This window comes from Mytilus galloprovincialis, chromosome 3, assembly GCF_965363235.1.
Source record: "Mytilus galloprovincialis chromosome 3, xbMytGall1.hap1.1, whole genome shotgun sequence".
NCBI classification, from domain to species: domain Eukaryota; kingdom Metazoa; phylum Mollusca; class Bivalvia; order Mytilida; family Mytilidae; genus Mytilus; species Mytilus galloprovincialis.
In genome coordinates this window covers 47567878-47580320 of record NC_134840.1, presented here as the reverse complement: position 1 = coordinate 47580320, position 12443 = coordinate 47567878, and the positions used below count along the sequence as shown (strand labels likewise).

The following is a 12443-nucleotide window of genomic DNA, read 5'->3' as shown; positions in this document are numbered from 1 at the left end:
AAAAAGTGAAAGACAAGAGTAAAAATTATCTTAGAACAATAACACCCATGATGTTATGTATAAGTACAGAGTCACGTCAAATGGATTTCACCAAAAAAGACTAATTAGTAAAAGTAAAATAATAAAGCCAATAAAAGAATTATATAACACGTAATTAAATGATAAATAACGTCAGCACCCAGTATCTATAATTGTGGAGTTGATATGGAATATTTATCAACAAGGTCCTCCCGATGAACTTTTTTATAAAAAATTAAAAATAAGACGTTCTTTGACATACCCCCTGGTTCATCAATTATCTGCCCAGACACTGGTGACGTTTTACAAAGTCTGAGTAGGAGCGGCAAGCTCTGGAATTCGGAATAAGTTGGGAAATGTATATCCCATATGCAGGTGACGTACGTTTATTTTTACTATAGTGGGGGAAATTGGTAATTTCAAAATTAAAATCGTCTCGTTTTTCATAGATTCTGGTATTGAAATGACTGTATATGTCAAATTCGAGGTATAAGTCTAAAAATGAGGCAGAGGAAGCCGGGTCTGTTTTTTTCTTTAATTTCTAGTTCTGAGGATATATATTAATGGAACCAAATCAGAAAAGTTCCGATTGTTAATGGAAAGAACATCATCATTATTTCTGAATGTGAAATTAAATCATCTGGTTTCTTTGGTCTTCTTGTTTTGACAAGTGGCTGAAGTAAATCTGATGTATACGAAATTAAATGTCGGCAAGGAGAGGCGCATAGATCGTTCCCATAGAAATGCCGATAATTTGTTGAAAAAGTCAACCTTAAAACTCAACAAATATGTTGTCAATAAGAAACTCAAGCATACTGTTCACTTGTTCCTCTGTGTAGCATGTTTTATCTCTGGTCACAATTAACAAAATAGAATTAAATTCAAAACAGTGTGGCTGTGGCCATTGATTGACACATTAAATTCATCCATTGACTGGGACAATTTACGTGAACGTTTGTCCGTAACGACCACTGTTCACGACGTACCTACGATAGACATTTAAACTGTAGGGTCACCAAAGGGTGCTATAAACAGTTTCGTATAAAAAAACTAGGGGTTATTCCCCGACTAAAAATAGACATGGAGGGAAGTCCCTTTTTATCAACATAATTGGTGAAAAAGTATCATGTTTTTTGTATTTGATTGTAAAAATAAGTTAATTAGCTTCAATTAAAACAGGTTGAATGATTAAAATGATTTAAAAAAATTAGATTAAATACACATGTTTTGAGGGGAGACAAACCGTAAACATCCTGTTTTTTTGGCAGTGAAAAGTGCAAAACTTATTTGCACCCACTGTAGCTCTTTTCGGAGCAGGCGAACGTAGCCTGAAGCACAAATTTTTAGAAAGACCAGGTAAAAACCTATGAAATTCATACAGTTTTGATTATGAAAAATGTGCATGTATCATGTCTTCATGGGTGTGCACATGGCCTGATTTCATGTTTTTTATGCATAGATTATGCAATGTTTTTCCCATTTTCTCTGGATAAAACTTTTTGGTACTATTAAAAGTACAATTTATTTTTATTTCATTATAAACTAGAGAAAATTCTGATTCTAATGATATCTAGTTTTATACAAGTATCTTTATTAACATTAACACCACTAAGGGTCAATTATAAATGATCCCTCAAAATATGACGTCATAGAAAAAAACTGTTGATTGCACCCAAAGGTTTCTTAACGCCCATAATTATATAATAATTCGAAAAATTAATCAGGAAAAACCGTTATGTTTTGATTTATATAATTAATATAAATCAAAACATCGTGTTATTTCTGATTAATTTTTCGAATTTCTTTATTAAGGTGTTGAGAACCTTTGGTGACCCCATAGTTTAAGTGTCTTTAACAAGTACATAGTGAGCAGTGATCGTTACATACAAACGTTCACCTAAATTGTCCCAGTCAAAGGATGAATTTAATGTGTCAATCAATGACCACAGCCACACTGTTTTGTATTTCATTCTATTTCGTATGGTAGGCCAAAGTAATAAATTTATTGCGTATGCTTCCATTTTTATATTTAATATTGCTTCAATCGTCAATAATATTATGTATACATACCAGATATACAAATACTGCACATGTCACGTTGACTGTCACTTTCATATTTATTTTCCTTAAAGAAAATATATTTGAAATGGTTGGTTACACGCTTATGCAAATATTAATAGGGTCAGTGCCAACAAAACAAAACAGTTTGATTAAGAATGGTATAAAATTGCACTTATAAATGTATCTTAAAACGGTAATTCAAGCAATTATACTTTTTCGTCATCATAAAAAAATAGAGTGATGAACTGACAGTTAATTGGTGAAATATTGAAATTACATGTTTTAGTATATCTGAGAGAGAGAGAGAGAGAGAGAGAGAGAGAGAGAGAGAGAGAGAGAGAGAGGGGGGGGGTGATTAAACTAGTGCACAATATGATTGGAAAGCTATTTAACCAGCAAGTGATAAAATAAAAGTGTGTTTCATCATCGAAGCTCATTTGTTTAGTAGTATGTATAAAATTCAATCGATTTGTATTTCTTCTATTATTACATGTATTAGTAGTTTCATTATGTGTGTTAAAGACTTCATAGGATATGTACTACTTGCTATCTTATTATTACCTGGTGTTATTTAAATATCAGTTCATTATGTTGACGCCATTAAATAGATATCAAAACATTGCAAACAGGAAGTTTCTACTTTTTTTTATTTCAATGCAAATTTTTTTCCAAACAAGATAATAATACAAACATTGTCGTATCTAACGTAGTACTTACAACTTATTGTAAACTCGAGTAAGTATTGAATCATCATATCGAATCCTTTACTATATCATTTCAGTAGTGTTTGTGTCACGAAAAACAAGTTTCAGCTTGTCCAGAACAATTATATTTACGATATAGTAAAAATAAAATACTTATGTACTTATGTAATAAAATGAAACAAGGATAACATATTATATGAATATTGATGTTTTATAAGGAAATTGAAGAAAAAAACCGTTTGATTGAAATGTTTCCTTTATACAAATATGTGCGATATAATAAAAAAGGAAGTAAGCAAGGAAATGCAATGTTTTAAAAGTATTTTTACTTCTTAATTAAACAAGAATAAAAATGAGGAACAAAAGGGAGGAGAGTTAGCATATATATATTCAAATTGGCGTTGACTCCAAGGAAACTTATTAACCGGAAAAACTTTAAAAAGCTGAAATCATAGATATATACAAAGATTGGGAAAGGAAAAATCAATAACACACTATCATATATTAACGAATGTGGATGTGATAATGAAAAGAAAGGTTACTATTTTTTTTAAATCAAAAAGTACTCTTTTAAGATTTGTTTCAATTTTAATTGATTTATGAGATTTGAACATCGATAAACTACCTTTGTCTCTAATTTAACGTAAGTTTACTATAAAGTAAAATCTTAAGACTTAACAAATTCTGAAAAGTGTTTTTCGTCAAACAAGATTTTAGATAATTGTAACCCTTTTCCCAAACGATTTTGTAGAAAAATAATAAATGATTCCTCAAGCGTTTTTGCACTTGCTAGTATTCTAAGTGTTAAAAATATGCAACAAGTATTCTAAGTGTAAAATAATTTACATTTCTATGTGTCTCAATGTCATGATCGTCAAACACAAAATTGACGCAAAGACGCCCTTTTATCAAATAACATACTGGTAAAACATTGAGAACTAACGGTACCTTAGGTATAAACTTTTTTTTCTTAGTAAAGGATCATATGTATACCACCTATGATTTGTTTGTTGAACTATACCAACTTAGAGTGTCGTTTATTCTTTCTATATATTCTGGTGTATCAAGATGTGTAATAAGACAAAGTAAATACATTATACGAGCCAGAATTTTTTTTTTTAATTAACAAACATATGACTAAACAAACACTGATATATAAAATTGATGCCATGCATACGTGCAGTTTTCTATATAAAACTCATCAATAACTCAAATGAAACCAACAGAATACAAAAATGAAGATCATTGAAAACCGAAAACATATACAGCTTTATAAAAAAGACAAATTTAAAGTTTGAATAAGTTATAATGAGGGGTTAAGGGGGAGTTTCTGATACAAAACGGCTACCTCAAATATGAAGCTATAAAAAAGACAAATTTAAAGTTTGAATAAGTTATAATGAGGGGTTAAGGGGGAGTTTCTGATACAAAACGGCTACCTCAAATATGAAGCAATGGAAAATATCATGCTTTTGTGAAGGAAGCCCAAGAAATGATTCTGATGAGAAAAAGGTGAGGTGTGGTATAGCAAGGTAAAGATTGAGTGAATCTTTGATAAATTGTAAAAATGGGTTAAAGAGAGGTTGCAGAAACGATATGGGAACTCCTAAATAAAGCAATGGCAAAGCCCATGCTTTGGTATGGAAAACTCAAAACCAAAGGACAAAACAGGAGGTGCACAACAATGGAATTGTATTGTTAATATGTTTTTTCTTTTAATTATGAATAGAGGTTTAGGAAAAGAAGTGGATACAAAACTTCATCTTAAAATAAAGATAAAAAATCATTTAGATGAAGAATTAAAATAAAAGGTTCAAAAGTACACCACGTATTCTAAATGAGGTTCTGTGAAAGTAAAAGTTATCACACGGTTCATATATGTATGTTGGACGGAAGGATGAAAGAACGAACAACGGACAACGGAACAAAATGATCGTTTCGTTCAGCGCCATAAACATCCCAACCGAAAGAAAGAGTAGTATAATGAAAGATTCTGCTTTTCTATTAAACACAGTCGCTTAGATCCTATCAGAAACAATGCTTTGCCATATTTAAAATAAGGCTCCAATACCCCTCATCTGGTGCACCAAGGGTGGTTGTATATGATTATTCTTTTGATATTTTATCAGCTTTAAAACATATATACTATTTATACTTGCTTTACGAATCGCGAATTTACCATCACAAATTTGTTGATCTATACAATGTGTCTATGTCTTATCTAACTTATGATATGTTTACCACGTTTAAGCTTGTGGTTTAACATCTATGTCGTACCAAAAAGTAAAATCACAAAAATACTGAACTCAGAGGAAAATCTAAACGTGAACTATATCCGAATATGACTATTTTACCGAGGAATAATTTGCATTGCTAAACGCCGTGTCACGTCGTGTTTTTTTTTATATATCCAACATTTATGTATTTATTTATGATGTTTCTGATTTGGTTTCGATTGGATACTCAGTTATGTCTTATCATTTGTGGTTAGAATTCTGTACTTTCGGTACATTTCACATATGTCTTGTTTGTCAGTATAGTCCATTAATTTCCATTTTCTATGTTTTTAGGTTTTTATTCTGCGATTAACATGTGGTATAGATTATTGTATTAATCATTTGTTTGTTTCACTGTAATGAGTATTCTTGTGAATCAAACATCTATCTGTGTATTTTAGACAAAACGCGCTTCTGGTGCAAATATAAAATTTCAATCCTGGTGAAGAGTTTATTAACAACCACTGGGTTTATGCCACTGTTGTTGAAATTTTAATTCCCCCGAGTATATCACCAGCCCAGTAGTCAGCACTTCTGTGTTGACTTGCGTTATCATTGAAATGTTCATTATTATGAAATTATGAATTAACTGTTTTGAAAATTTTAGTAATTTGAATACTAAGGCTTTTCTACCACAGTGATAGATTACCTACGCTGTATTTGGCAAACTTTTTAGGAATTGGTGGCCTTTAATGCTCTTCAACTACGTACTTTATTTTGCCTCATTATTTTTTTTTATTCGAGCGCAAATATAATATTTTAATCATGGTATCTAAGACGAGTTTATTTCCTGATAGAAAACGAACAAAGACACTTATTTGCTAAGGGTGAACTCGTAAAATACTGTTACCGCACCATCGAATAAGGATGAATAATATCACTGTGCAATAAAGTTAATCAACAAAGGATTTCTCTAGCAAATAAATTGATAAGAGCTACACCTTTTCTTAGCAGGAACTAAGATATCAAGTTTCATTTCATTTCAGGGTTTAAATACCGCTACTAGCTGAGTGGAAATGTTCAAGGTATAACCGCTCGCCTATAACATGTAACACAATATGAGATAATTTAGATGATATGACTGACACTTTATGTATTTTTCTATTATGCTCCTAAACGTAAATAATTAAATGCATTAACAAGTGTCGTTCAAATAAATAACAACGAATTGTTTGATAAAATTATTGTGTAACTGTTGTTCACACGATACTATTTTTCTTCGAAAAATGCCTGTACCGAGTCAGGAATATTGTAGTTGTTTTGAAGTAGTTCCGTTACTTCATAGTGTTTCAGTTTTTATGATTTTGCCTTGGAGTTCCGCATTTTTGCTATTTTTATTTTACACACAGTCAGTAGCTATTGCTACAAGACAACTGGACATACATGTATTCCCTTCGATTGTTATCAACTACAAGATTTGTTTTATACAAGTTCAAAGCATTTCGCTCTAACGCCTCTTATTAATTACCAGTTTTCTTTGAACGTTTCCTAGATCAAATTAATAATATAGAGTGCATTTCTGTCTAACACAAACGGTTCAGCACGCACACTTTTATGTCATTTGTTTCTAACATACGTTTGCAAAATTACATAAACTTTGACACACTATACACTCGTTAAAAACGCGTTTACACTTTGTCGTTCGTCGTTTGTTAGTACACAAGCTGCATTTCTTTTTAACTTAAACATTTAATGAATTATCTAAACATATTTTTCCCATTAAAAAAAAAGGTATGTTCTTGATTGTCATAACTCAAAACAATGTCTAAAATGAATCAAATTTAGATATCGCCCTCCTTTCTTTTATTGCTTCTTTTTTTTGTTATTAAAAGAGGCTTTATCATTACTATCCTCATACATTCATCTAATGAAGACGAAGAACTGACAATAAAATTGAATATGCATAGATAAGCGATGTTCTCTGTGTCTGTAACATCTACTACAGAAACTATTTTCCCGCCTAATAAGTTTAAATACCAACAGCATGTGCATCTAGTTTTGACAATTCAAACAGGTTTAGTAAACAATGATTAAACGATGCATTTCTGTTTACCTCTGTAACGTTTAACAATTATTACAAACGCCACACAACGTTTACGAAACTTTGATTAGAAAGAAATGCACTATAGGGTCTTTGTATCGGAATTGAACACATATATTATCCCAGGAATAGATTACCTTATCCGTATTTGGCACAACTTTTTTGGAATTTTGGATCCTCAATGCTCTTCAACTTCGTACTTGTTTGGCTTGATAAATATTTTGATATGAGCGTCACTGATGAGTCTTATGTAGACGAAACGCGCGTCTGGCGTACTAAATTATAATCCTAGTACCTTTGATAACTATTTTCACCACTGGGTCGATGCCACTGCTGGTGGACGTTTCGTCCCCGAGGGTATCACCAGCCCAGTAGACAGCACTTCGGTGTTGACATGAATATCAATTATGTGGTCATTTTTCTAAATTTCCTGTTTACAAAACTTTAATTTTTTCAAAAAACTAAAGATTTTCTTATCCCAGAAATAGATTACCTTAGCCGTATTTGGCACAACCTTTTGGAATTTTGGATCCTCAATGCTCTTTTCGTACTTGTTTGGCTTGATAAATATTTTGATATGAGCGTCACTGATGAGTCTTATGTAGACGAAACGTGCGTCTGGTGTACTAAATTATAATCCTGGTACCTTTGATAACTGTTATTATAAAACCAGTTGTTGGAATGACACGGGTTATGTTCTTCTCATATAATTCTTGATGGTATAATACTAACCCCCTTACAGGAAAGATTGTGCCTGATATTCATATGATGAAGACATATTCTTTCAATTAGTTTAATTGAGGTCTGGAGCTGGCATGTCAGCAACTGCTAGTAGTCTGTTGTTATTTATGTATTATTGTAATTTTGTTCATTTTCTTTTGTTTTATATTCTGACATCGGACTCGGACTTCTCTTGAACTGAGTTTTACTGTGCGTATTAGTGCGTTTGTTTTTTTTCTACATTGGCTAGAGGTATAGGGGAGGGTTGAGATCTCAAAAAACATGTTTAACCCCGCCGCAATTTTGCGCCTGTCCAATATCAGGAGCCTCTGGCCTTTGTTAGTCGTGTATGATTATTAATTTTAGTTTCTTGTTTATAATTTGGAGTAAAGTAAAGTAAAGTAAAGTAAAGTAATCTTTATTTAAAGTCGGGGTTTCATATATACATAATAACAAAGAACATGAGCTCTTAAGAGCTCTTTAACCGACTGATATTAATAAACAAAACATACATGTAATAACATTAGATACACATACAACACAAACATACAGACATCACACATATATATTAATACATAGATAGCACATGCAGAATAAAAGCTAAGCAAGATATATTAAAACAAATGTCTAATATCAGCACATATATAGTAGCACATAGTATTTATATAAGAGAAGCACATGCAAACTTAAACACTTTAAGCACAAACAAAAGACTGCATGCAGCTATAGCAAAGGTAATGCATAAGCAAAAGAAATAAATGGCTAAATAAAAATTAAAAATAACTGCAAAAAGATAAAACCATAAAAAAAAGCAAACAAACAGCAGGCTTCGAGATCAAGTTATGGGGCAGCAAGTAAGTACATTATTTACAAGAACTGCATGTACATTTTTCTGAAAAACACCAGGTGGAGATAAAATTTTTGAACTGGCCAAAAGTTGATAAGCTCCTTGCCTCATTTGGCAAGGAGTTCCAGAGTTTTGCTGCCTCATAACTAAAGCTTTTCTTACCATACCTTGTTGTTTTTGGCCGTGGTATATCTGCTATGCCTTTGTACCTGAAGTTATATGAATTTTCTTTAATATTTACTAAATTATGTAGGAATTCTGGACTTGATTTATTTATTATTTTATATGTCTCTAATGCCATGGTTCTCAATCTTCTGATTTTTAGTGCTGGTAGCTTAGATTGTTCAAGAAGTGTATTGTAAGAGTTTGTGTAGTCGTCGTAAATAAATCTGAGTGCTCTTTCTTGTATTTTTTCTATTTTCTTTGTGTTTTGTTCACTGCAGAAGTGCCATGTAAGAGGACAGTAGCTGAGGTTTGACATGATAAATGAGTGGTATATTGTAAGTTTTGAAAGTCTGGTGAGATGAGTGCCAATTCTTTTTAAAACGTTTAGTTGTCGTGCAGCTTTTTTGCAAATATTTGAGATGTGAGTGTTGAAATCCAGTTTAAAGTCTATTGTTACACCGAGAAGTTTCACTTCGTCGTCACATTTTATGTTGAATCCATTTAGGTTGAAAGTAATATTTTGGGTGTGTGTTTTTTTGCCTATGGAAATTGCCTGGAATTTTTCTGGGTTTGCCTGCATTTTGTTGAAAGAGAACCATGAGATTAGGGAATTACTGTCTTCCTCTAAGGGTTTAATAACTGATTCCAAAGTAGTACCTGTTTTTGAGAGGGTGTTATCATCAGCATAGTTGTATAAATCACAGTGTTTGACAAAAAGAAAGATATCATTTATAAAAACATTAAATAATACAGGGCCTAGTATAGATCCCTGAGGAACACCTTTATATATATCTTGCATTTGACTGATACTCTGGCCTATTTTTACACACTGTTTTCTTGCAGTCAGATAGCTTTTGAGTAATTCCAGAGCAGATGGACTAAGGCCATATTTTTCCAATTTTAAAAGAAGTAAATCATGTGGGAGACAGTCAAAGGCTTTACTTAGGTCCATTAATATAGCCGCTAAATATTTATTGTTATCCAGTGCCTTTTTCCAATCTTCCAAAATTTTGAGTAATGTTGACTGGCAGCCATAACCAGCTCGAAATGCCGCAAGAAAATGGTCGAAAATATCATCAAAGTATTTAGTAAGTTGATTTTCTATGGCTGTTTCAAAAATTTTAGATATAGCAGGTAAAACACTAACTGGTCTATAATTACCCTTTTCAAGAACACTGTTTTTTTTGTGAACAGGTGCCACTTGGGCAATTTTTAATGAGTCTGGAAAAATGGAAGTGGATAATGATAAATTTACAAGCTGTGTGATAGGTTTAATCACTACAGGTTTAGCAGCGTGTAAAATTTTTGGTGATATACCATCTATACCAGTAGCCTTTTTAACGTTTATTTTACCAATTCTTTTAGAAACAAATTCCTCATTTATAGGCTGAAAAATAAGTTTATTTGATGTTGGAGTTTAGCATGATGTCCATTATCACTAAACTAGTATACATATTTGTTTAGGTCAAGCTGAAGAACGCCCCCGGGTGCGGGAATTTTTCGCTACATTGAAGACCCATTGGTGGCCTTCGGCTGTTGTCTGCTCTATGGTCGGGTTGCTGTTGCTTTGACACATTCCCCATTTCCATTCTCAATTTTACTCATGATACTTTCAGTACTTTATTTGAACTTTTGTTATAAAATAGTGTTTGGCGATAGATTACCGCTGAGGTATTTCTTTGACAGTTCGTACTTCATATGTTTGAAATTATTGCATGGATTAAACAATTTTGTAATTGATTGTTTTCTAGCATTTGTTTATTTTGTTTTCGTCTCTTTTGTTTGTGGTGGAGGGCTGTGTTTACCGATTTTTTTTAACAAGCAACTAATTAAACACATCAGTTAGTAAAATAAAATCAATTCTTTTATTATTACTTGATAAATACATCGAACATTCCATTTAGAATAACATAGTATTAGATACATAAACATGAGATGTGACATACACATAAAGTATTAATCGAAATATAGATGATGTCTTGTTTTGTCAAGTTAGAAAATAAAGAAATGAGATGTCTTTGCTATTTTTCTTGCATTAACATAGTGTTGTAGACATGGAGGTCTGGTGCATTAAAATTTGTACTGTTAATATTTTATGTTCAATTGAAATTCGATGAATCAAAGATACAATTGATTCATAAGATTTCATATTTTTGGTTTATACAAATAAAATGATATATATGTAACACTCAGAAACGTGTGCTTCCCCCCAAACGTGTCCGATACTCCCAAACGTGTCCACATCGACGTCACTGAACTACAAAACATGTCTAGTTGTAAGAAGGTCGTCAAAGTGTGTCAGTTGTATTATTTAAACGCCTAAACGTGTCCATTTTTAATAAACACCCAAACTTGCCCAATCCGTCAAACGTGCCCAATCCCCCAAACTTGTCCTATAATATAAAGGGAACTAAAAGATTGTTACACTGATATTCCGAAAAAATAAAACTGTCCTTTTCCGCTCCAAAAAAAAATATAATTTAATTCCGAGTTACGATTAGTGTAGATACCTAAAAACCGTAAAGTGTAAATTCTTATAACTGTACACAATTCATTTAGGCCTAATCCCAAATTCCCAGAATAATTAAGGTACAATCTAAGAGTTCCGGCAAATATTCTTCTGCATCTCATTATATAACTTATCAAAAGTATGTTGTCGTCCTGTCCATGCATGAAATATTTGCCGCTGGACGTAATGTCTCTTGTTTGCGTGTATTTAAGTGATGCTCGAAACTAAAAGTTCATAATAAAAAACCTTACTACCAGTTTATAATTTTTAGAGCTTTTTTTCCATTTTTTTGAGAGAATCAAATAGTTTCTTAGTGAAGTGAATGCATGAAATATTTGGCACTGGACTTATGACTCTTGTTTGTATGTCTTCACTTTAGTAGTGATGCTGGAAATCTAAAATTTATTAAAATACCTGATAACCAGTTTATGATTTGAATATCTTTTAAAATATCAGAACTGTTGAAAAAAAGGAAGTCAATTCTTTTAAAATCCTACCGTGCAGTATTCGCGGATTACAGCTGATTTCCTAATGCTTGCAAAGTAAAACTTTGTTTGGCTTGCTTGCTTTGTTTGTGTAATTGTTAATACAAGCTTTGTAAATAAGACTGACATCTTTAAACAATATGTATAGGCATAGTTTAACCTGAATATATTATATTTGAATTTAATTTGGTGTTATCCTATGGTAAACGCTTAATCCAACTGAACTAGAATTGTTTGTACATGTTTGTGCGCTCTAAACGAGCATAATACTTGCAACTGGACTATAAGCAATTTCAGTCAAAAGTCGATTTATATGTTACAGATTAAATTTGCAATAACAACCGGCATTGAACCAACTAATACTAATAAATGATCATTTCATCAACTGTGTCCCCCATTATAGAATTGCCGTAAACGTTATTGATTTTATTCATGTATTAGCGCTAAAAGACGTGAGACGTCCTGGCGTTAAATAGTGGACACGTTTTGGCGAATAACAATTATCGGACACGTTTGGGGGTTATACATCAGACACGTTTGGGGAATATTGGATATTACGGACACGTTTAGGGAGAATAGACACGTTTGGGGGAATCGGACACGTTTGGAGGACAGGA

The 12443-nt window shown here is 32.2% G+C and overlaps 1 protein-coding gene across 1 annotated transcript in view; it reads right to left on the bottom strand.

Annotated features, from left to right (window-relative positions):
- Positions 1–2919, bottom strand: part of LOC143068158 (uncharacterized) — a 32732-nt gene extending 29813 nt beyond the window's left edge. The window contains exons 1-2 of the mRNA XM_076241978.1: positions 2797–2919; positions 2089–2143 (exon numbers count right to left, since the gene is read on the bottom strand). Coding sequence (XP_076098093.1) covers positions 2089–2133 — 45 coding nt within the window. The 5' untranslated portion in view covers positions 2134–2143; positions 2797–2919. The remainder of the gene's footprint in view (positions 1–2088; positions 2144–2796) is intronic.
- Between the last annotated feature and the right edge of the window lie 9524 nt (positions 2920–12443).